General features: G+C 42.5%; 2 protein-coding genes across 7 annotated transcripts in view; one reads left to right on the top strand and one right to left on the bottom strand.

The window, feature by feature from the left end:
- LOC103481482 (dual specificity phosphatase DUPD1-like) overlaps positions 1–821 on the top strand; it is a 17,675-nt gene extending 16,854 nt beyond the window's left edge. For both annotated transcript variants that reach the window (XM_008436957.2, XM_008436956.2), the window contains exon 4: positions 474–821. In XM_008436957.2, the coding sequence (XP_008435179.1) occupies positions 474–676 (203 nt within the window). In that variant the 3' untranslated portion in view covers positions 677–821. The remainder of the gene's footprint in view (positions 1–473) is intronic.
- Positions 822–938: 117 nt separating this feature from the next.
- The window catches only part of kat6b (K(lysine) acetyltransferase 6B), a 30,409-nt gene continuing 6,000 nt past the window's right edge, over positions 939–25,347 (bottom strand). For 4 of the 5 annotated variants that reach the window (XM_008436951.1, XM_008436952.2, XM_008436950.2 and 1 more), the window contains exons 3-17: positions 21,068–21,176; positions 18,767–18,882; positions 18,488–18,569; positions 17,849–17,978; positions 15,859–16,787; positions 13,031–13,152; positions 12,158–12,270; positions 11,910–12,051; positions 11,581–11,742; positions 11,094–11,187; positions 8,893–9,124; positions 8,467–8,626; positions 7,469–7,717; positions 5,720–6,029; positions 939–5,040 (exon numbers count right to left, since the gene is read on the bottom strand). In XM_008436951.1, coding sequence (XP_008435173.1) covers positions 2,264–5,040; positions 5,720–6,029; positions 7,469–7,717; positions 8,467–8,626; positions 8,893–9,124; positions 11,094–11,187; positions 11,581–11,742; positions 11,910–12,051; positions 12,158–12,270; positions 13,031–13,152; positions 15,859–16,787; positions 17,849–17,978; positions 18,488–18,569; positions 18,767–18,882; positions 21,068–21,176 — 5,727 coding nt within the window. In that variant the 3' untranslated portion in view covers positions 939–2,263. The remainder of the gene's footprint in view (positions 5,041–5,719; positions 6,030–7,468; positions 7,718–8,466; positions 8,627–8,892; positions 9,125–11,093; positions 11,188–11,580; positions 11,743–11,909; positions 12,052–12,157; positions 12,271–13,030; positions 13,153–15,858; positions 16,788–17,848; positions 17,979–18,487; positions 18,570–18,766; positions 18,883–21,067; positions 21,177–25,347) is intronic. The other variant, XM_008436955.2, reaches the window with a different exon arrangement.

Here is a 25,347-nt window from a genome sequence, read left to right on the forward strand (position 1 = left end):
GCCGATCACCGATCATGCACTTTTTCACGAAAATCGGCCGATTATGATCGGTGACCGATCGATCGGCACACCTCTAGAGGAAGGTGTTCAAAATTGTTCACTAAAACTGGGGCGGAGGTTCAAGTTCCAGCAGGACAAAACCTACAGCGGTAAGCTATAGATAAAAATAAATCCATGATTGACAATCCCAAATTTATGCTAATAAAATTTTCCCTTTCACTTTACAATTATGAACTTCTTTGTGYTGCTCCATTACATAAAACCTATTGAAATTTTTGGCCGATTGTGGGACAAAATTTCAGGAAGCACTTTTTCACGGGACTCAATATGTAAAAAATAAACATAATCCAATCAATAGCTCACAGGCATTAACATTATCCCTCATTTTACTTTCTTAGACGTAAATTCTGCTGGTTGTGCACACTTGCTCATATTTTATTTAAAATAAAAAGCGTTTCATGATTTATCTCCAGATAAACTGCTGGTTCATTGTGTGATGGGAAGGAGTCGGTCCGCCACCCTGTTTCTCGCCTACCTGATGATYTACGAGAACATGACGATTGTGGACGCCATCGAGCACGTAAAGAGCCACCGACGGATCATCCCTAACTGGGGCTTCCTGAAGCAGCTGAGGGAACTAGACCAACAGCTCCTGGAGGGAAGAGGAGGCTTATAAATTTAAGGGTCAAATCAAGTCAACTAAACTTGATAATTGTACAAGGATTTAAAAAAAAAAAAGTAAATGTACGTTTTTCACGTCCTTGAATATAAATTAGAAAAACAACTTTTGGATAAACAAGCCTTCGTAATACCAATTCAAATATTCACTGTGTGGCCTTCTTTTGGTTTCATTGTTCTGGTTTGGATAACACCTTGACACTTTTTTTTTTTTAAAAAGAAATCAAAGCTGTGTTTCACATAAAAGGAGAACAATTAAGTACATGGTCAATCATAATTTATTCTTATGCTAAAATGTACAGCATTTTAAGTGACTGACAAAAGGAGAAAAGTCATAAATACAAGAATGTCATTCTGTTCGATTTGAGTGCACATAGCCAGATATTTCCCCCCGTTCTTACCAGCAACTCTGTACAGGTACAAAGGCTACAAAAGGGCAATATTAACAAAAACACAAGTACAAGTTGCGTTTTACATGCAATCCATTAGCTTAGTTTGGTCTATTCACAGGCTCTATTCTTCTACAATTCGGTAAAATATAAATCCAACGTTTTATAAAGATAGAAAACAAATCTACACATGGAATGAAAACGTAGCTTTAAAGGCATTATGTAAAATATCAACTTTGGACTAAATTTATATCATCTTTATTGTTATTTCATCATTATAATCATTTAGTTATTTTTAAATTCTGCCACACTTCGGGACACTTTGAAATGTTTTAGAATTTTTTTTTCTTTTTCAGGGTACAAACACTGAGATATGCTTTGTTATTTTCTGACAGAAATCAGTCTGTTTTATTAAACAGAAAGCTGCCTTGAGGAGATCTGTTACAAAAGGCTTCAGAATTATGCATACATCGCAATAAAACCTCTCAAACCAAACAGAAAAACAGAAGACTAAAGTTTAMATTTTTTTTACATTATTAGATTTAATAAAATATAGTTTCATCTTTCTCCCTGTGAAGGGAAACCTAATAAAGGCCATATATTTTTTTAAATGGCTTGCTATTAAGCACAACACTTGTACAGTACTACTCAATGCACTGTCACTAACAGAGACTGAAGCATGCTTTTTATCACTTTACAAAATAAGTACAATAATTTAAATATACAAAGGCATGAGTATAGTACAAACTAATTGTCAGCACTGTTAGACAGGTACACTGAACAGCCACTATTTCCACTCGCAGCAGGCGCATTAAATGGCTTCATTTGAGGCTGCTACACTGATGAAACTTCTACGACTGAGCTCCGAACCCGCCTGGCCTAAAGACACATCAGAGACACTAACACTAATTAAATAGATTTTCATCTTAATGATGTAAGGCTTCCCATCTGGAGGAACAAAAATACTTTTTAACGATAGCTTTAAAAGTTACCTCACGGATGAAAGTTTTTGCATTCTTTACAAGTGCTGCTGCTGGTTTTTTTTTTTTTTTTTTTTAAGTAACAAACATAAGAAAAAAGGAAGAAAAACAAAAGACACCAAAAACAAAAAAAGAAGAAGAAAGCAAGGCCTAATCAGTGCATCTTTAAAAACAGCCAAATGCACAGGAGAAGAAGCAGCTCTGTCCTGCGGAGAGTTACCGCCTGATTAAGGGACCTTTCAGGGACTGCTTGGACATGCCCGTGTTCATGTAACCATGGTGACCAGCTGGAGGGTACACCATGTTGCCATGTGGCGGAGCCTGCATGGACTGCTGGGGGTATGGCTGCGTTCCCATCATGCCCATCTGCATAGAGTACTGGGGTGACTGGTTCATATAGGCGTGGTTGCCATGGTAGCCACTGTTCATCATGGGCTGGCTCATGCCGTAGCCGTTCATGGCGTTGAGGGAGGGCATGTTCATCGAGTTGACATTGTAGCCCGGTGCCGGCATGATGTTCATGCTCATGTTCATGCGCGGCATGGCGGCCAGGGTCCTGGACGGCGCCTGCATGGCGACGGCCTGCGGCGGTCGGGCGTACATCTGCTGCTGGTGGTTGTGGGACAGCGGCGCCGACTTRGAGCGTGCCGAGACGTGGCTCTTCGACGGCATGTGGGGCACGCGCTGCGAGCGGGAGATGCCCATGTTGGGCTGCAGCATCATGGATGATGGGGAGCTCAGATTTGGGGGTGGGGTCATGGTGGCCTGCACCTGCGGGTTGGGGACTCTGTGGGGATTCTGGGGTAAGGACACCAAACTGGAGTGCTGCGATGACAGTGAAGGATTGTTTGCGTACGACGTGATRGGGTGTGGGGCTGCGTGGTTGAACGGATTGGAGTGTGGGTGGTCGATGAAMGTGTTGGTGAACTGCTGCAGTTTGGCCARGCTGAGGCCCGACGACTGGGGGTAATGCCCGCTGCCGTACTCCCCCTGAGGGTTGATTCTCTCATAGAGGGCAAAGTTGGGGTTGCCAGACTCRGGGATGTCCGCCAGCTGCATGGTGGTGGTGAAGTTGGGGGGGATGGAGCACTGGGCCATGGGAGGCGGCTGCTGCTGGCTGTGGAGGCCGTGCTGAGCGTGCTGATTGTGCTGGCTGAGCTGATTGTGCTGCGGGTGGTGATTGTGGTGGTGGCTGTGCTGGCTGTGTTGACTGAGCTGATTGTGTGGGGCGTGCTGATTGTGTTGGCTGTGCTGATTGTGTGGCGGGACATGCCTGCTGTGTTGACTGTGTTGACTGTGTTGGCTGCGCTGGCTGTGTTGGCTATGCTGGTTGTGCTGGGAGTTACTGGGGGGCCTCTCTACCACCACGCAGCCCTGTGGCGACTTGACGCCGCAGTGTGGCGGCGAGCTCAGGCTATTCTGCTGAATCATCCCGCAACCGCCAGGGTTGACGGCCGCCATTTGCTGGCTCACGGCGCAGCTGCTAGGGGGGATGGTGCCGTACGAGCAGCTGTTCTGGGAGGGGCCCGCTCCGCAGATGCTGCCCCCCATGGTGGAGTCATAGCTGCTGGGATTCTCGTAATTCTCCGTGGTGCTCTCGATGCTACCTAGGTCGCTGAATCCGCTGTCCACAACCTGCTGTGAGTGATCCGACACCGATGGMACGTCCATCATGGGGCTGGTCTCCATGTTRTGGAGCGAGGGCACCGATATGGCRCTGTGGTCTGGGCTTATCTGCGTGTAGCCGCTCTCCAGGATGGAGACAGCCGGGCTGCTGGCGGAGCGTACAGACTGGCTGGGATGGGACTGCGCGGAGGAGAGTGGGCTGCTGTGGTCCGACTGAGGGCAGTCGTCCAGTGGAGTGAGCTGCGGGCTTTGCGCCATGTGGGCGTAGGTCTGCAGATTCCTGCAGGGTTCCTGGCTCTCKGCGCAGTTCTGGAACACCGTCTCTCCCTCACTTTCCTGCGTCAGCGACTGAACAGCTTGGACCGTCTCTGAGTCAAACTCTGTGCAGACGGGGGGATCCTCTCTCAGCACGGGGCTGAGCRCAGACCTTCCTACGGGTGGAAGAGGTGGGTGGTTTGGACCAGGGCTGGGTGCGGTTTCCTCCTCAGATTCAGAATCTGCTGGGTTATCAGAGTCTGGTGGAGCTATGGAAGTGACCGCTGCTGCTGCTGCTGGAGGTGAAGTTTCAGCCGTAGTTTCTGGCGTTGCATCCTGCAGTTTTTCTCCAGCACTAACCGGTACCTCTTCGCAGCAGGATTCTTTGGAAACCTGCTGACTTAGTTCAGAGCTGTCGTCTTCTTTTGGATCTAAAAAAGCTTGAGTCACATTTGGTGCGTCTTTTGAACTTTGCTCTGATTCTTCTGTGCCGCCCTCAGGCGCCGCCTTCTTGCTGTGATGTTCATCTTCATCATCAGCATTCTGATCCTCTATCCGAGCTCTCTGCTCCTCCTCGTAACTTTCTTCGTTGCTGTTCTCTGGTGATGCAGCCCTCTCAGAACTGTCCATATCTTTGGCTGGAGAGTCCGGATCATGCCCGCTATCCTGCTTATCGTCCCCTGGAGGTTCCGGTGAGTCAGTTCTATCCTCAGGCTGCGGGGAGGGAGCCTCAACAGAAAGAGCAGGCGAACACGCTGGCGAAGCAACTGGTGACCCTTCAGGGGAGCTTGAAGTCTGGGAGCCGTGATCAACAGGACTTGGGGGCTCTGAGTGGAGCCCCTCCTGCATTACATCTGGACTATCCAAGGATCCTCCTGCTTTTGTTTCCTCGTCGCCGCTGAATGACTCCTGGTCCGGTATGTGTTTTGTTTCCTCAGTGCGAATGTGGTGCTGCTCTGCCTCAAGGGGTGTTTCTGGTGGCGTGTAGAGGTTCAGCTTGAAGCTGTTCTTGAGCCTCCATTTAGGAGGGCCGCGTTTGACCCCCTTGGGCCAGCCTTTCTTTCGTTTCACTGGACGGGGTCTGCTGGATCTCTTTGAAACCAGTTCAGGTCCTGCAAATTAAAAAATAAACACATCAAAGACGACCCATCTCTGAATTCCATCCAGGCAGAACAAGACGTTTAATGTGGAGATGGAGACAATTTTGTTGGCAAGTTTTGTCAATAGTTTTCAAATTTCCTCATCTTCCATTGCAATAGCTTAATCCGGGGTTTTAGCAGGTTTCCCCAACTCAAATCTAAGACTTTTTAAGACCATTATGAATGGAATTTAAGACCTATATCTCCACAGAAATGTATACATTTTGTCTATCCAACTGGCAATAAACTTGCAAAAATGCAAAAAAGCTAGCTATGGTAAACAAGGGTATATTAGGGTATATTAGCAGTGAGTTAGCGGTAGCCTCAAAAGTATTGAGTCACAGAACACAATGTGTGTGATTCAAACTTTTGCCCGACAGAAAAGTACCTTGAGAAAAAAAAAAWAAAATACACAAAACATACGAGAATAAATAGTCCTGCCATAACAAAATTTAAGAACTATGTGGTTAACATATTAAAGGCAAGCTTTTAAAAATTCATTTAAGACCTTCATTTTAGGTACATGCCTGAATTTAAGACATTTTAAAGACTTTTTCACAAACTACAAAAGTTTGAAATTTTAACCTCCAACACATCGCCAGCAAAATTGTCCACATTTTGTAAAGAATGATTTTTAAGTAGATGCAAATACCTTCATTCCAGCGCTCAAGATTGYCTTTGCGTGTATTTTTTTCAAGCCTTGGACGGCCTCTTCGCCGTTTCATTGGTAAAGCTGATATCTTGTACTTTTGCATCTCTTCCTCCTCCTCGTCATCATCGTCTTCATCATCCTCCATCTCTCCCATCCTGGAGGTGTGCTCCAACCGGGGCATTGGACGCTCGTCCTCCGAGTTGTCAAACGGTTCGTTCAGCACCTCTGTCGTCTCAGAGATTGTTTCTGTCGTTACGCTGCTGTTGATTCGCTTCCTTTTACGCCCTCGCTTCTTATGAATCGCTGAGCTCTGAAAGATAAACAAACCAAACATCATAAATAGAAAAGCTGAGTGAAATAGTTTTATTCCAATTGGAGCTAAACTTAACCTGAGCTCCCAGACTAATGTTGTGGGGTAGAAGGACTGAATAGAGATCTGTAAAATTTTCAAAGCTTGAGATATTTCATCACCCAACTCTGCTTGTTGCCAACCTGTCTAGCTTGTTTGTTCGCTAATCTTCTCTACCAAACACCGGAGGCTTTGACTACAGGTGGATTTATACAGAAATTAAGTTACACAAGTGGGATCTATTTATTGAACCAGATTTTACGTATGGATATCGGAATAAGATATACTGAATACAAATCTACATCATACTTTAAAACTTCATTTTCATTCTGCTTCACAGTTATGCACTACTTTATGTTGGTCTATCACATAAAATTCAACTAAATACATTTACATGTGTGGGTTTAATGTGGGAAAATGTAAGTAGACTCAAGGGGTTTAAATTTATTTTGAAAGGCAATTTAAGAAACATAAAAATCTTCAGCAGTATTTAAGATTGTGTGATTAAAGTCACTGCAACTGTAGTTTTTCCAAATGTTGTATTTTTAGAAGAAGGATAAAAGTCACCAAATGTAATATAAAGTAAACATTAAAAGCATTACAATGGCATTAAAATCTGTTAACTGAGAAAATAGCTCTATTTGTGAGAGTTATTGCAAGTCCAGCTCCTATTCTTTAATTTCCAAGCATGCCACTGAAAATCTGTTTTAAGGGCCACAGAGCAATTTCCTTTCACCCTCCCCCTTACTCTGCAAAAACACAAAAAACAGTGTTGCCCTATCACATTAGAAATGTTGAATAAAAGGGCTAAGAATGACAGTTGAGGAGAGAAATGAGATCCAGCGTGAAAAGCAATGCAGCGCAGTGTGGAAAACCACAAATGAGAAAGTCAAGAGTAAGCTGACCACAGTCTATATTTTACATTCTTCAGTTGTTTCCCACTGACTTGCCTGCGACTCTTCTTCAAAACCCCTTTCACAAGCAGAATGTGAAATCAATACTGTAACTAAGGCACTAAATAAACTCAGCCGGCYAGTATCAGGGCATTTTCTGGTTCGGTGTAATATTATCTGTAGCACAAGGGGGCAGTGCCTTATAGAAAGAACAGATGTGAGGAGCAACAGAAGAGGGCGGTAAATTAACCATGACCGCTGACAATAGAACAAGGTTTAGCCTGCAAAGTCTCGACACCAGCAGTGAAAACACAATCCATTATCTACTGCTGCAGGCACACAGGGGAGGCTGCAGAAGACAGGATGGAGCTACTGGAGCCTGAGCACACTTTATGAGTAATTATTAAAACTTATATCACAAGATGCTCTTTAATGAGGGGAAGTACCTAGCTAAAGACTTATCAATGTGGTAATCACATGGAGGACAGATCAAACAGTAAAAGTCACCTTTCTCTTGGCTGAAAGCAGTTCGTGAGCTTTTGTCAGGATGGGTGGTGAGCCATCGGAGTCGTCGTCGCTCACGACCTCCGGTCGCGGGACGCGCCTGGACCACGGAGGGGCCGGCCGGCGCTCGTAGGTCCTGTAGGGAATCTTGCAGTGGACCTTGGTGAGAGGTTGCCTGCTTCCGTGAGTCATCATGTAGCTCTCCCTCTCCTCCTTCTCCCAGCAGCTGGCCTGCTCCTTCAGCCGCTCGGCCTGGTAATTAAACGGACAAGATACATTATCTCTGGGAAAGGAGCGTGCACGGATAAAGAAAAAAAAAAAAAAAAGAAAGAAAAACATCTGAGCAACGAGGCTAATGGGAAAACAAGAGATTTGAATTAACATCATGACAAATGAATCATTGCAGGTTTCTTCCAGATAATATGAGCAGCATCCTGATTGGACGTCTGCCCGTCAGGATGAAAACATTTCCGTAAAGCAACCGTAGAGARATTGCATTTCATGGTTTATTCAGTACTATCAATTATATGATGATTTAGGGGTAATTTTGCACAACATTAGATGCCTGCTGAAAGTCAAAGTGAATTTTTCATTATTGGCCTCAATTTAAACTCCTCAGCCAATCTAACGTACATCTGCTAAAAGCATTTCAGGTACGTGGAGACAAATAACTACCAGCATAGCTCAATAAAACGTTAATTTACTTCAGTATGATTCTGTTCAAAAGCGAAACACCTATTGCATAAATTCATTACACATAGTTGTTGCAAAAGCAATGTCAATAATATAGATGGAAAGTTGAATGGAAGGAAGAAATGAGTTGGAAAAAGATGCAAAGGACACAAATCATAACTGTCAAGATGTGAAATTTGACAATATGTAAATAATCATCAAATTTTCCTTTCTGAAACGATTTCATAAAACAAACAAAATTTTTTGATGACATTCCAACTTTTTGAGGTGTACATGCATTTTTTTTGCTCTCAAGCTCAGAAACCTACATCCATCTCTGCCTCCCTTTCTTCCTCAGACAGGACAGCGTTCARAGTGGTGGAGGGAGTCCAGCGCAGGGCGTCCGGGTCCACCTCATTCTTGCGCGGGTTAGCCCTCAGCCTCTCCATGTGCCCCTGAATCAGCCGCTCTCTTCTGACCAACACAGTCCTACAACACAGAGGAGCAGAGCGCATGAATTAGGAGTCAGAGTGGAGAGAGAAGCGAGGCGGGGGGATGTGCAGTTAAACACAAGCACAAAGACAAGCTCTGCGGGACCGCAGGTGCTCCATGTCCTTGGGGGTACTTAACCTGACTTACTTCTGTCAATATTCAGCAGCATTAATGGATATGCTGTTAAAAATACTCCCTGGCCTGGATAAGTCAGACGGCGGGCAGAAACGGCAACTGAAGGAGAGAGTGGCTGTGAAACTGACCTGCCGTCCCGTCTGTCAATCATGCCAAGCTGCTGGAGAGTGGCGGCGATGTCATGTGGACACATCCCAGTGGCCCTGCTGATTCCTTTAACGCTGATGTGTTTATCTGGGTGCTTATAAAGGTGCTCCAGCATGACACTTTTCCAATATGCCAGGTAGGATAAGCGACCCAGTTCTGACAGCGGCTTCTCTGGGGAGCCAGCTTGTCCTTCTTGTCTGGTGAGGAGGTAACCTAAAAAGACACGAATCAAACACACACACAAGAAAAAAAAATGCTTTAGTCAAGCTAAATAGTGCCGCTGGGTTGTTTCCTTACATATTCAATGAGGTCAGAATGTGACAAAGAAGTCATCGTTTTATGTCGTCAGCCACGGCTAGCGAGCTACRATGGAGGCCGATAAAGGAATGGTGCAATGCAAAAGTTTTGTTGCCTTACAAGCCCAAATTTAAGAGAATTTTAACAGGATTTAATTTGATATACCAAACAAAGTCAAATATAACTGTAAAGCTGAAAGAAAATGAATAYGTTTTAAAAAATCTGAAAAGTGTGGCATGCTTTTACATTCCACYCACCCACCTACACCCTTTAAATAAAATCTAATGCCACCATYTAAGTAAGCAGAGCTAAGTGGTGTCAAAATAAAACAAGATCCTTGCCTAATTGTATGCCAAGGAAAGGCCTGAAGTGTCCTGATTGAACGAAAACAATGTATTGTTTACATATGAGGTAATTATGCATTTGTGTCATGTGAATCTTGCTTTAGTCCTTTTTTTTTAATATCATTAGAAATTAGAAGTTAGTTCATTGGGCTTTGGGGGTGTGCAACTGACAGTAGAAACTAGAAGGTTGTTTTTGAGACTTGTAAAGTAATTACCATATTAAATTCACAACTATGCGCTATTGTGTTGTTCTATCACATGCAATCCAAATAAAATATCTAAACGTTTCTGGTTGTAACGCAACAAAATGCGGAAAAAGCTTATGGGATGAAAGTTCTTTAGCCTGGCACTATAAAGGAGCCGAACAGAGACGCAACTGAATGTCATTGCTCACATGGCTGCGCTAAGGACAGATAATGAACAAGAAAAAATCTAATATGTATGCGAGTGTAATTAGTTTCATGGCCGCCCTGTAAAGGGTCATCCATTACGAGAGACATGAAATTAATTAATGCCTTTTAACGGCACCCACTTCTGAGAGCCAAACAAGCCCATCTAATGGCAGAACAGTGAACATATAACAATATTGCACTGATTGTGGCAATATTTATAACTAAAGCCAAGATAATGAGCCTTTGATTGCAATGAAATTAAACGAGAAAAACATTTCCTGCCCTTTTCTGTTCTGAGTTCAAAGGGAATATTTTCCTAGCAAACGCGTATTTTTGGAGCTACCTGTGAAAATGTGTTCCTCCAAAACAATMCAATATAACAGAAAATCTTAATCTAAACAACTTCCAGCACCAAAGCTACATTTTCCAATAAAGCCTTCAAAGAGCTCAGAACTCAGCTGCGTTCAATCTCCCTTAATCCCCGTCTTTGTTATCTGCTCACTCTCAATATCACAGATCCTCTCGCATCTCTGTGTCTCAATGGCTCCCAAAAGTGAACAGGAAATCAAATGCTCCATTACCGCCCGCCCTCCCTGTGCTCGCCCCCTATCCCCCCCCCACACATTTCTTACACAAACAAAGTCAACAATTCTTGATTTTTTTTTATTTTTTATTATTTTTACCATTTTTTAAAAATGCCTATACGGACAAAAAAACCTGCCAGGCTAAACACAGAAATCCACTCAAGGCAGCAACTGTTTTCTTAAGTGGACCGCAGAGCTATAAATATTGTATGTGCAGCATTTACTACCACTCAAACATAAAAGCAGCATCTACACCTCGTCACAAGTCAACAAGAGAGAATTGGGGGCTGTTATTTTGTATAGAAATAGCCGTTTAGGTGAAAACACTACTAGGGATCGAATAACACAAGCAGCCATAATATTGTTTTTCGCTCCTAATCATGTGTGATTGCCTAAGCACTGCACATGAATGCTCTTGATTAGACCCTTTCAAAGCCTTAACAAAATAACAGCACCTTGCCACAAGCTGCAAATCCCCCTTTTAATCTAAAATTATTTGTAAAGACCAATAAAATAGGTGAAATTGTGTTTCTGGTGGTCCAAAAACAAGCATTAAAGAACTTACTGAAATCAATGAGGAACCTTCCAAATCCTTGCCTTTGGTACTGAGGCATAATCATTATGCAGGAGACATTGTACTTCTGCTGGCAAAGCTTTTCCTGAGGGAAGGAGAAACAGATCAAGTATGTCAGAGCTCTGCTGAAGCTGGCAATTTACTGCACCTGCCACTGTCCTTGTCTTTACACACAAAACACACACTCACACACATAATGGCTTTCAATTTAAGAGCACGGCTGAGTGAGAAATTAGGTACGTAACTGATGATTATCGGYAAATCAGCTTGATGAGAGAATCTGTTATTTAGCTAGTCAGAGTTGTTCGGCAAAGCCAAAATTATTAGAAACATACTTCAAATCCTCCCCAAATCAGTTTAAAAAACTAATTTCCATGCTGGAAAAGCAGACTTATTGCACTGAGGTCTTTTTGTAATCGTTTAAAAAATGAAGTGCCGTAATCCGTAGTTTCCCATAAAATCACCCTGTAATCCATACCTTGGAGAAATAGCCCACAAGATGACAGCCTTTCTCATCATTCTTCGTAAGTATGTAGAAGAGGAAAGGCTCCACATCATAATACAAGGTCTTGTGATCCAGGAAAAGCTTGGCTAACAGGCAGAGGTTTTGGCAGAAGAGTTTGCTGACATTTCCATCAACCTAAACACGGAAAAACAGAGGAGAGAGAGAGAGAAAGATAGAAAGAAAGCAAGGGGACAGTGTTTAAGCAGCTTGTATATTTCCCCCTGCTCATTCCTGACCTCATTCATTGGTGAAATCTCATGCTGTACACWGTTGTTGCTCTGTTGCCATAAAGGAGAGCTGACCTCAAACACGGAAAGGTTGTCCTTTCTGTAGATTTCGGTGGCGGGAGGGTGAAACCAGCCGCACTTCTTTGTGTGCCTCTGGAGAATGTTTTTGCTTCTCATGTACTTCAGGCAGAACTCACACAGATAAAGCTTTTGTAATCTGTTGGAGACAATATTTAAAGCTGAAGTTTAGACTTCTAGTATGAGAGGGATTCACAACAGAACCAAGAAAAGATGGAAACTTCTGAGGCAGAAACAAACATCACCTTGAATATTCAGGCGGGTACGGCGACGAGTACCAGGTCTGGATCTCGTACTTCCCGAATTCGATGACAGCGGGACGCCGGACAAAGTCCGCGTTCGTTAGAGAGCCAGTTTTCTATGAGAGATGAAGAAACGCTTAGCGACTCTAATCATTTAAAGTTACATTGCTGCTTATCATCAGTACCGTAAATGTTATTATATTGAAATAAATTCAGTTTAAGCTTCCCGTGGGGGAGCAACAGATACATCAAGACACATGAGAACAAGATGGGCCTCTTAAACACAGCAAGAGCAATTTTATGGTTGTCAAATCAGTCATTGTGACAGTCTGAGCATGTGCCTGTTTTTCTATCATCCAACTGGGAAATGTTRGATGATAGAAACATTTCCTAGTTGTTTCTATCATCCATATAATCATATGATAATTTCAGTCAAACCATAACAGATTTTGTTGCATTCACCAATTTAAATGACAACCAGAGAAAGCGGAATCATAATAAATGACACGTAACATAGATRTAAATGATGAGTCCGTAGACATTTTTACAAACTTGAAGAGTTTTCCAGAGTCAATTTTTCAAAGTTCTCTGTCCTTTTTAACCCATTTTTAGTCCCTGGGATGTTCAATCTATTTTTGCTTACATTTAAAGTATAGAAACAGTCCCTGTAAGTTTACAGAAAATAGTTCAGAGGTAAAGATTTACATACAGTTGTGGATGAATAATAGGTGTCTACAGCTTTCATAGAAAATGGGATAAGTGATTGTGTGGGTGGCAGCCTCTCCCTGCTTTATCCCAGTACTTTGCCGACATGTAAAGCCATGCAGTAATCTCAAATCGCAACATTCCCCCCACTTTTCTTATGCCACTTCTCACCTGAGCAGCAAGTTCCTGGACACGAGTGAACGTCTCAATGTCTTCCTCCGAGACGTGATCTCTGGACATGGCCGCCAAGTCCACTTGGGCCTCCTGCTTCACATGCAGCTTGCTGAGGTGGCCTGTCACAGGCACAATAAGAAATCAACACCAACGCATCAAACACCAGCCTGTTTAAAGCAGCCGCAGCTGAATAATCTCATAAATGCATTCTATGCAAATGTTCTTATACTGTGAGCACTGCTGCCGAGTCTCTGAGGAATTTCATAATGTATCATCTTTGCATGTTTGTATTAAAATCCCTAATGTAATGAAGTGAAACTAAATCACTCTAATTGCGTAACCGCTTTCATGTGCTTAGTCATCCACCAAGACAGTTTCCCATGAATTAAGAAGCCGATGCAGTGAGTGGAGCGAGTGTCGACATGAAAAGCAACTGATGTTGGAAAGCAGGCAGTAATTTTATGAAAGACATCAACAACATGACTTAACCACCAAAACAAAAACCCATTAGGAGTGGAAGTGAAGTGTCATCAGCATATTTATGGATATACAGTACCTTGCACATGCATTTATACTCTGAACGTCTTGGCATGTTTATGAAGTTACAACCACAAACTTAAACGTTTCTAATATGATTTCAGTGACATACCAGCACAAAATAGTGCATAATTGTGAGCAGGAATGAAAAGGGTGCATGGCTCTCATACCCTTTTACAAGTAAGATTCAAAAACATGTTGACAATTGTGGCRTGCATTTGTATTTACCACCACTCTAATCTGATAATCTCATGAATTGAATCCAGTTGCACCATTTGCCTTCAAATGTTCCCAAATTASCCTTATTCAGCCTAGTATCTGGAAATGGAAAGAGTATACCAAGCTGCATTTTTACTACCCAAACTGACTGAGTGGGCAAAGTGAGAATTAATCAGAGAAGCAGCCAAGATGTCCATGGTAACTCTGGAGGACTAGAAATCCAATCTGTTGACAGGACATCTATTAGTTGTACTTTCCACAAATCTGTCCTTAATGAAAGAGTGGCAAGAAGAAAATAGTTGTTCAAGGAAAAGTGTAACACGTCCAACACTAAAGTGGACTCAAGTGATTTGCTTAGAAGAGACCAACATTTTACTTTTTGGCCTTCAGTTGCTTTTCCTCAATAGAGACCAGAAAGCTRGTCTGAGTTGATAGGCAATCCTGGAAGAAAACCCCATAGAGGCTGCAAAAGGTTTGCATTCCACCAGGACAGCAACCCTAAACACACAGAGCTGAAATAGGATTTAGACTGAGAATCCGCAATGAGACTTCACAATTTAAGTTCAAAGACCTTACTCTTCCATTTCGGTTTTTCCCTTCAGCACTCTATTTAGTCCTACCCTCACACCAACTAACTTCATGTCTTCTTTCAGCACATCCATAAATTCCTCTTTACCTCCCAGCCTGTGGTTCCATCCTCAGCATCCTTCTGCTGATATAAATGTTGTCTCCTCTGCACATGTCCAAACCACCTGGCCTCTCTGATTTTATCTCTAAAACATCTAACTTGAGCTGTCCGTCCAATGTACTCAAACCTGATTCTATCCATCCTCGTCACTTACAAAGACGACCTCGACATCTCAAGCTCTGAAACCTCCAGTTCTGCCTCCCGTCTTTTCCTCAGAGGAACTGTTTCGCTCATCTGCAAACATCACAGTCCATGGAGACTCCACTCTAAGCTCAACTGTCTTCCTGTTCATCACCAAAGCAAACAAGATGGAGCTTAGAGCTGACCTTTGACGAAGTCCCACATCCACCTTGAACTCCTCCGTCACTCCTACAGTACACCTCACTGCTGTCTCACAGCTCTCATACACGTCCTACACCACAGCTGTTCTCAGATCGTCTTGACTTAAACTGACAGAACATGACCTATTTTGCATTTAGTCTGTGGATGTACAAAGCTCTTAGAGACAAAACCTAGCTATCCTGCAGTTGTAATTGTAGCAAAACTTAGTTCTACAAAGTATATATTTAAAGGTGATCACAAATGCACACCAAACATTAAAAAAAAAAAAAAAAAGGTGAGAACTAGTCGTCACCTGTAGATTAATGCTTCATATTGCTCCATCACAAAAAAACCACATAAACCCCAATGACGGTTCAAAGTTTGTGGTTGTACTGTGACAAAATGTGAAAAAACATCCATGGGTATAAACACCTTTGCAAGGCAATATATACTGCCGCTTGTTTGAGCAGGAGCTCAAAACTTCTTGAAGTATGTATATCCTTTAGTTTTTCTTCTGTTATTATTCCTACTTGGACTTCATTCTGGTGGACAGTAAGATGTGAGGGTGAGTGCACTTCTGGGTGTAATCATCGTGTCAGCTCTGAGTCAACTTGGGTGGCTGAATTACTGGGTTGTATGCGCCTAATGACCACTGGCTGAGAAGACACGGTGGGATGAGGAGGAGCGCAATGTGACTACAGGCTCTACTGTGCGGTGATCACAATGTGCGCACTATTGGAGAGGGTCAAGGACAGAGCAAGGAGCGGTATGAGGGAGTTAGTGGGCCATGCACTATGACAAAAAGCCAACGGGCGAGAAGATGGAAGCCATTGAAACTTCGCAGCCAAGTCAAAACGCAACGAAACTGTGTTAATGAACTAAAACTAATTCAAATCAGGAGGAGGATTAGTAGCCTGTTAGAATGTTGAGGGTGACTTCAAAAAGAAAATATTAGCTCTACAACTGCTAGTGTCAAGCTTAACAAAAAAAAAAAGAAAAAAAAAAGAAGCTTAAAGATGTGGAGACGCAGGTCTTGGCTGGTATTTTGAGCCTTGCTTACCATGATTATTCTCAGGCTTAATTCTTCCATCTGTCAAGTCTCCCTTTTCTGGTGAGGTGGCTCCGTTGTGAGCTCTCACTCTATACTTCAGTCTGCCTAGTGTCCTGTGATTTTTAAGGAAAGGGTTGCATTTGAAATGACTGACCATCTTAAAAGGGGGTCCTCTGAGTCGGCCAGACCCTGCAGAGGTGGGGTGGAACCTATTTTTGCTAAACTCGTTCTTTCCAAGGCACTGGGACAAGTCCTGCTTATAGGGCCTGCGCTTAGGTGGTGCGTAGCACGGTAGTCTCTTTTTCCGCGACTGTCCCTGAGTCGTGTAAATATGAGAGAGTCCATCAAAGAGTCCCTTCAGTTGGCTGCTACTGCAGAGACTACCCAGGGAAGGAACACTAGACTGGCTGGAAGAGCTCTGAGGCGAGTTCGCCGAGGTGGAGCTGCTGGACACCTGCGGGGGGGAGCTAAGTCCTGGTGACGTGGAAGTGGCAGGAAGTGCAGAGGATGTCGGGGTTATCTTATGAGGGGCATCAGCAGCAAAGGCGAACGGTTCTGGACGCTGGGACAGCTTGGGCGTGCCCTTGTCTCTAGAGCTCAACTCTATGGCTACGGCTCGCGAGCGACGGCCCACAGGGGAAGGAGTAAAGAATTTGGAAAGCCCATCAATAAGCCCTTTGGTTTTCTTGTTAACAGTGAGTGTGGCTGGGGTGGAGGTGGGCGTGAGGGAGGGAGTGGTGGTGGTGGGAGGGGAGGGGGTGAATTGGGAGGCGTTGACCGCACAACAAGGCTCTGCGACAGTCAATCTGTCTCTGGCGTCCTTCACAGATGCAGCATGACCAGATGAAGGTGTGGAACAGACGGTAATCTTTTGACCCCTACCAGGTGACCCCCTTCCTCCAAGTGCTACCATGGAGCCATCACCACTGGTTACAGACCTGCAGTGACAAGCAGAAGGAGTCTGTTGTTAGAAGGCAGCAGCATTACTTACTAAGAAATTAGAATATTATTCAAAAGTAAGAAAAAAAAAATCTAATTAATACTAATGAAAACCCAAATTAAGTTTCTCAGAAAATTTGTATATTACATACATATAGTACACAGAAGAATTACACATATTCTTCTGAGTCACATAATCTTTGTAAGCCCCTTGAATGTCTTTGGTGTGCATCATGTTCCTTGTAAAAATACTTGAGATTCTCCATGGGGTTTAGTTTAGGTGATCTTGCTTGTGGGTTGTGGTACCATGTTCATTAAGTATTAGTACTTTTGGCAGTGTGACAAGACCCTAAGTCCTGCTTGGAAACTAAATCAGCATCTCCATAAAGCTTGTCAGCAATGGGAAACATGAAGTGCTCTAAAATTTCCTGGTAGACAGCTGTGCTGACTTTGGACTTGATAAAACACATTGGACCAAMACCAGCAGATGTCACGGCTCCCAAAATCATCATTCACTGTGGAAACTTCACACTGGACTTACAGCAATTTGCATTCTGTGCCTCTCCWSTCTTCCTCCAGACTCTGGRWGTTTGATTTCTAAATTAAATGCAGATTTGACTTTCATKTAAAAGTATCTGAACCACTGAGCAACAATTCAGCATTTTTCTCTTTAGCCCAAACTTTGACTTTGTGTCAGACCCATGTGAGACAGATGTAGTTCAAGTCCTGGATGCATCTGCGTCTGGTGGCTCATAAAGCTCYAACTCCAACCGCAATGCACAGTTTGTGAATCTTTTGAATTAGCTTTATTTCACAATATTTTATAGATGGCGTGTTTTCCTGGACCCTTTTCTAACAGACCTTTTTCTTGCACTTAACTTTCTATTAACAAGCTTGGGTATAGCAATTTAAGCGGCCAGCTTTATTTCTGGTCGTTTTTATGTCCAAGTTGTATTATTTTAACTGTGTTTTAAGAATAAATGGGCACTGACATTACACTAAATGGAACATTCATCTGTTGCCTAATAAGACACCATTACTTTAAACAGTGCACACTTACATTCTTTGTTTGAGCTTATTTTTCGGTCGTCCAATCGGCTTTGCATATCGACGCTTGATCTCGTCAGCCTTCCTGTGCAGTAGCTTTTTGCCGTTCTCCTTCGGCCTGCACACTTGGCAGATCCAGGTTCCTGGAGGGCGTCCAAGCAGAGAAGTACCATTTTATTTTTGGTAGGGTTCATCAAGCAAGGGGACAAACAGCACATTCATTTCAAACATTTCCTTTAATGCACAGCGCTGGCGAGAATCCCACCAGCTCACAATGACCAATCAATTACTCAGCACAAAGCGAAAATCCATAGGAAAAACATGGGGTCAATTCTCTGGCCGGTGAAATAGACTTCGTGTCAGCTTGTTGAGCTAAGCTATGTGACATGTATGCACTGCCTGCCAAATACCCAACTTCAGTACGTGTGGAATCATTACAAGCCTTGCTGTAGGGTCAGTACTGTAATCCAGAGATAGAAGATCTCCCCAGGGATGCTGGGACAATTTGATATGCATGCAAAGCCCCTAATAAGCCACTGCTGCTTCTTGGTGTGCTGAGTGACAGCCCCAAACGGCGGTCTGTGAAGCGAAGGCTTTGAATTGACAGCAGAAGGGGAGCAAGCGGAGAAGGCAGACAGTGTAAACACCTCACCTTTTGGCATTCTTGAAAGTGGCGGATCGCAGCATTCCATGTGAAAGCCCCGATCGCACGAATCGCAGAAAAGCATCTCGTCCTGAAAGGGAACAGCAGGCGTGTGTAAGTGACGTCCCAGCTGCATACGTGTAACACCACTGTCATTTAATGTCTTTAGGAGAAATAAGCCCAACTCTGCACACGAGAGGGTTTGCAAATCTTGACAAATCCTCCGAGATCTACCGTCAAGCCATCGGCACTGAAAAGCGTGTATTAAGATGAACACATTATACTCACAGCATTTTTCCCCTGTATTCGACAGGAGCTGCAGGTTTTGCATTCAATGCACTGCCACCGTAATCTCTTTACATTTGAGGTCAGCTCGGGGGAGAACTTTAGACATGATGGATGCCCTTGAGAAACGACAACACACTTTAGTATGACATGCTTCTACCAGCGCAGGCTGAGTCAACAAGCAACAGCTATCGTTTTCCATCTCTTCACACATTAAAGTTAAACATTAACACTAAAAATCATAAAAACAATGGCGTGCCTGTGTGTCCGCGCCGCTCTCTCTCCTCGCCACGACTTCTGCCTAAAATCAGTATGATCAAACATCTGAGCTGCTAATTACAGATAATTTGATCTTAATGAGGCAGAAACAGCAGCAGAGCTCTTTCTAATGGAAGGCGATCCATGAAAGTCATGTAAAAAGCTCGGCGTCTCTCTCACGCTGCTCCCTCTCATGGTTGTAAAACAGCTGTTTTACAGTGAGAGCACAATTTGTGTACACTAAAAGTGGTTAATGAAAACCACCTCGACGGCGCTCTGTCAAATTTGAGCTATAAAAATGTCACTGGGAGAACAATTCCTTACGGCGTTTAAAATAATTGTTCAAACATAAATGACTCCTTGGTTGAGGTAATTTTACGGGAACAAAGGACCACTAAAAGGAATACCAACAATCTGCTGTGAGGCAGGAACGGGGCCATAACTGGGACGTTCTACTCCACAACCTGAACTGGAGAAAAAAATTACTTGTATTGATTTTGGACTTTGACAGTCACCTGGAATAGTTTTACTCCTGCCTGACTTGCAATTCACAAAGTTAGATTTTTTATATGTTTGGATAAGTCAAGAAAAAAAAATGGATTTCCAAATTGCATTCCATGCCACATTGTCTAAATCCATCTGTTTGTTCATTCAATCCAGCAAAACTTCATTAAACACAATAATGAAGAAGAAGATGATGAAAAAAGAAAAGAAAAAAAACAGTCACCATTGATCTGACTTTTAATAAGGGCCATCATTTCACCATCTTAAATGTTAGAGAAAAGTCAAGCAGAGTAAAACAAATTTGCATCTGTAAAAATATATAAATCACACTGAATATGTTAAAAAAAATTTGGCCTTTAGGAAATGGCAGAATGTGCATATTTTGGGGGGAGTTTTATCATGTGTTACATTTGCACTACATGATCTAATTAGCCTCTCAGCATCGCCAGAAGCTGCGACTTCTTAGCTCGCACCAAATGAGTCAATTATCCGTCCGCAATGTGACGCTACACCGATTCTAAACACAAACCCACCAGTCCATTTAAACACTTACAGTTTCCATAAAGTTGACTCTAGTAAGACAGTTGTATGCTCAGTGACGACAAAAAAAAAAAAAAAACGAACAGGAAAGTTTGCTTACATGGCAACTTTCTGAATAAATCTTCAAGCAGGATGCTACTTTTTATGAGGCCAACAGAATTTTTGCTTCAATGCRTYRTCAATCATTTCAAATTCATGGRTACAACAATGTCTTCCCTGGTCTGTGTATAATAAATTATTTTTGCTATAATAAAACTTCAAAACTGAGGCAAGTCTAAAATAATTGCTTCTATGCATTGTTGGTTGTTTGTTTTTGAGGACAACCATGTGTTGTTTGAAGGTCTTTTTTGTGTGAAACTGGCTATGCTCTCAGCAGGACCTTTAAAATGTTTGCTGGTTTTTTGAAAATGTTTTCAGCTTTATATAAGTTATGGCATACAGGGCATTAAAACCCGTTGAACTTCACTGCAGAGATCTAAAGCTGTGATGGGAGAATCAGTCAACAGGACAACTTTTACTCTTGCACGCTACAAATCTGGCTTTTATGTAAAAGAGTTGGGTGTGATGGCAGCACCATGTTTARGACATTTCTGGTCAGAAACAATATCCATCAAATCTGACTTTGATTGGTTCTAAATATAAAAAGCCCATAAGAAGCAAAAAAGTTGTTATTCAAAGTGTTTTCTCTGATGCTTTTCAATGTTTTTTTTGGGGGGGGCATACTTTGAAAATATGCTTTCTTTCACTTTTTATGTCACAACTACAACTACCTCATAATATGTGAAAATGTTCACTTGATGTGAATACTTTTGCAAATAAAATGGTACACTGCTAAAATTTGCTGGTTTCTTTAACGCCACAATGATATTCCRAACATTTTCCCACCTCTAATCCATTCCAATTCCAGTTTTTGTGCTACTTTAACATCACTTTAGTATCTGTAACAGAAAGSAATGATTTTGAAAACATTTGCTCAATGAAGCGTTACAGAAGCTCGCTTACCACTGCTTCCACAGTCTGCACAGGACAGCAGCTCTTCCGGCCGCTTGTCCCGATTTGACTCCTTCGTCCCGAGACAGAAACTGCATATTGGGATGGGGTCGACCCGGAGCTGAGTGGAGAAAAAGAACAAAAAGAAAGTATTTAAAACGCATGAATAGGAAGTGGCCATTAGCATGTTTCGGTGCGAACTTTAAGAGATGACTGTAGTATTATCTCTGGTTGAGTCAAAGAGGATAAAAYTAGTCTGTGGGTTTAATAAAACAGTGGCAAAAATATCRTCTGAAAGCAGAAGCTCAGAAAATGGGGGGGGGGAGAGGAGTTCTCACAGACTAGAAATGAATAATAAATGGCTTTCATCCTAAGAGAAATGCTGCGTTTGAGATTCACCTCYTTTTATCCATTACATCTGAATGTGTAAGTGATCTTGGTAATCATAGTTTAAGGGCTTAATCCAATTCTTAAAGCTTGCACTCGAGTCTGAAAGGATTAACCAGCATGTAATCAAATTACCTCAATAATATAACATGCTCTCATTGTTACTGCCGTGATCCACTGTAAACGTTACAAGTCTCAGAACAAACACTCATTTCAGGGCTTATGGCACAGTTCAGGAGTAAAATATGAGCTCGAGGTTTAAGAGGATTTCTCCCCATTGATCACTCAGAATGAAGGAAGGTAAAGGAAACTTAAGTGTCATAACTTAACACAGGAGCAGTCTAAACGCAACCGATCATATGTGGAAATCAAGATCAAACATAAACGGCTCAAGCGGAGCAGCAAACAGACTACAGGGAGGAAGTTCATAATGGAAAACAACACTCTCTGGGTGTGACCATAAATAACGCACCTCATCATCAGTTTACACACTAAGGCCTTACCAACTGACTACGGCTCTGAATGGCACTCTGGGGATGCCCATAATTAGTTCCTGGTTTCTATGACGCAGATCAGCATCCTGAGTCAAACCAAATTTGCATCTTTCAAATCTACCCCGGCGCTGACCTTGAGCTGGCCTCCACTCAATCACACAGAGGTGGACATTTTATTTGTCATTTCATTTACGTCAATACACACAAAGTAGGAGGAGCTGGAGCACTTTTATTTTAATCTGTCACACCATCCAAATGATGCCCAGGGGGGTGGGAAGCAGAGGCCGTTTGGTCATTGTTCCTGGCTCCATCAATGTGTTGTTGTAGAGAGGGGAAGCAGTTTACTTCCACGTCGATGATTGCTCTATTTTCCAACCTGCCAGGTCAATATATCTGGGGCATTAGGTGAACCAGAAGCGACTGGAAAAGAGGAAAGTCCACAAACATTTGYGACTGCGTGATAAAAAATACTTGTAATAAAATTTACTGGACTCAATTGAGTTTTACAGTTATTGTCTGATATAGCCRCAGAAGACCGTTTGGTATTCTTATTACATGATTTCACTCAGTTTGCAGTAAAAAAATACTTAAAATACTAAAGAATACTTAATCAACGGTCGAAAGCAATTCATGCAGCTTTGACAAACGTTAAAAAACCCCCCMAAAAAACGTTTTACTCTAACCAACCAGACACGGGTCGTTCAGCATAMCGACACTTTGCGTTTCAATACTACGAACCTTTTCATCATACCACTTCAATGTTTTGCAGTGCTTTTAATGAGTTGTTGGAGAAGGAGCCAGAGCGACTTGAGTTTTTTTCTGGCTTTATCGAGTGCAGATTAATGAAGCATTCCCTTTCTTCCATTTGTTGGTGCCCGCTGCYTGTCAGCTGGCCTAAAAAGAGAAACTATACTTTTACTTCATCAACAAGAAAGAGAAATTCAKCTCTTTGCAAACACTCCCGCTCATTAAAACAGACTGTCTTGTGGAAACTAAGCGGGATCATATGACACTGCTTCAAAACAGTTGGCAAGCTACAAGTGATAAGTTTGGAAAGCAGTTGACTGCAGGCTTTATACTGCAGCAGATAGCCCAGCTAACATAAAACATATATTTTAGTTATTCTACAAAGAGTGAAATCATTCTACTTTCCTCAAGACCACCATACTATGATAATCTCATGTTACCCCATGTCTAAACAACAACATAAGGGGGAAACATCGCATGTAAGAACCACATTAGCTACAGCCTCTCTTCCAAAGTAGTAGTCTGGAAYAGAACAGAAAATATCTGACTTTTATTCAAAGCTCAAAGTACATCCTCCCAGTTGATACATTTATGCACCAAAAACTTTAGTTAGTTGTTATGCGTTCAAAAGGTAGGAAATAGGGAAATCGATTGGCTGTTTCTGATCTTTGGTTGATTGATTAATTCGTGTTTTATATTTTTGAGTTACAAAAAAATTAGCAAGCAAACTGACAATGTAGTAACATTTCCAAACAGAGGATCATAACAAGCTCTGAGCTACAAAGTCTAACCCAGGAACTAGATTCATTTCCATGAGGATTTCTTTCTTTTTTTTTTTTGTTTTGCTCTAGTGATTATAATCAATAGCAATTTGCAATTTATAAGAGGCTAAAATGCAAAAAATAAACACAGCTGTAGAGATGCTGATGATTTACTTGGGGATTCTAAATTAAGAACATTACAGGAAATTATGCTGCTTCAAAAGAGCAGGCTGTCCTGAGTGAGGGGGTGGGGTCCTATTAGAACACTGCTGGTAGAGCGAGAGGGAGCTCAAGTGGTTGCATAACACAGCAGGGGAAAAAAACAAAAAAAAAAACACTCTCATTCCTTGTCTTTGTTCCTGCCAGAGTCTCTTCAGAATCTAATAAACTCTAAAACCAAGACTGCTCTTTTTTTAACCTCAAAGTATCTCTCATTATCAGCACGCACACACACGCTCTCTCTCGTTGCGCCTTAACAGCTAAGCAGGCAGAAACGTCTCATCCTTTGAAGTAAATGTTAAACCTGAACTGGTGTGGTGATGTCATCAAGGGCCGGGAGCGAGGGGTTGAAATGTTCCAAATGGAAAACAGTGGGGCCCTTCCTGAGAGCCGTCGCAGGACACAGTGTCTCTGCAGCACTTCTCGGTTTCACTTTTGGCCTGACCACAGACAACAGTCACAGTTGTGGCTGCAGTATCAAGGTGTCGCTTCCTGATTATTCACTGCGAAACTGCCGGGGAGTGGGGTGACATCTCTGTTGCCTGATGCAGCTCACCACTTCAGCTGCACAACTTGTGCATAAAGCATGAGACCGCGCTTAATCTCGATAAGCCCCAACACGAGATACGTTAAAAGCCTCCACAACAAAACCAGACGACTGCACATTGCGCTTAACAGAAGCTGCAAAACGACAACTGTTTTCCATCAAAAACTACAAATCACATTGCAATTAGCATAAGTGCTGCCATTTCTAGGACGTTTCGTATTGCAAAGGCATCAGAAAAAAGAAACACAGGAGGAGGCGAGAGCAGCGGTATCGGTAACCTGGAAGTTTGTTTGTCAGGTTCTTATTTCCTCCCTCTGGCATGTTTGTTTGCAYGAAGCTCATAACAGCTGCATGCAGGCAGAGAGCACCAAAGGGTTCCTTACTCAACACATTCTCATGCCCCCTACAAATTACCAATAAAATAGYTGTTCTATTGCAGCTCGTAAGACAAGTCAGTCCCATCCTTTAAGGTCATTAGGATAGGGTTGCATAACCTGTGGGAAGACCACTGCAGACTGCCTACCACACACACTGTCAGCATGACTTTCTGATAATCCAAGCTCTCTTGTTATGGAACTAGCGACACGGACGTAAAAGGATGGACTCTAAGTGACATCTAAAAACCCCAAATATTAAGGCTTTAGTAGTMAAATTCCTACAAAGAAAAAACACTATCCAGGCTTTAAATTCATTTTGGACAAAAAAAAACAACCTTTACCTTTCACAACCTTGCAGTGCATTTTAAAATGGAAAGTTCAAGACATTTGAAGTCAGTTTTTGTTAAAAAATAATTCTTCTTTGCTTGTATTTGGGTGGATGACATCACAAGAGGCACATGAGTGGAGCTGATCAGCAGGTAACAATAAACACCTGTGAAGGGGGCATTTGGTTTGAAACAGAAATAAGGAGAAAAGAAAAGAAATCTGAGCAGCTGTATTACGTGACGTCATGGACGCTTGTTTTTATGGGAGACTTTATCAAATACTAGCAAGACAAATAGAAAGCAATGCCCATCGCATTTCTAAGCAGTGTCTAAATTATTTTTACGTGATTTCGCAGCAGAGGTGGGCCAATTTGCTCCTCAAAGGCACATGTCCTAAAAAGTTTAGATGTGCCCCTGCTCCAACACCTGATTCA

The sequence above is a fragment of the Poecilia reticulata genome, linkage group LG19, assembly GCF_000633615.1.
Source record: "Poecilia reticulata strain Guanapo linkage group LG19, Guppy_female_1.0+MT, whole genome shotgun sequence".
Classification (NCBI taxonomy): domain Eukaryota; kingdom Metazoa; phylum Chordata; class Actinopteri; order Cyprinodontiformes; family Poeciliidae; genus Poecilia; species Poecilia reticulata.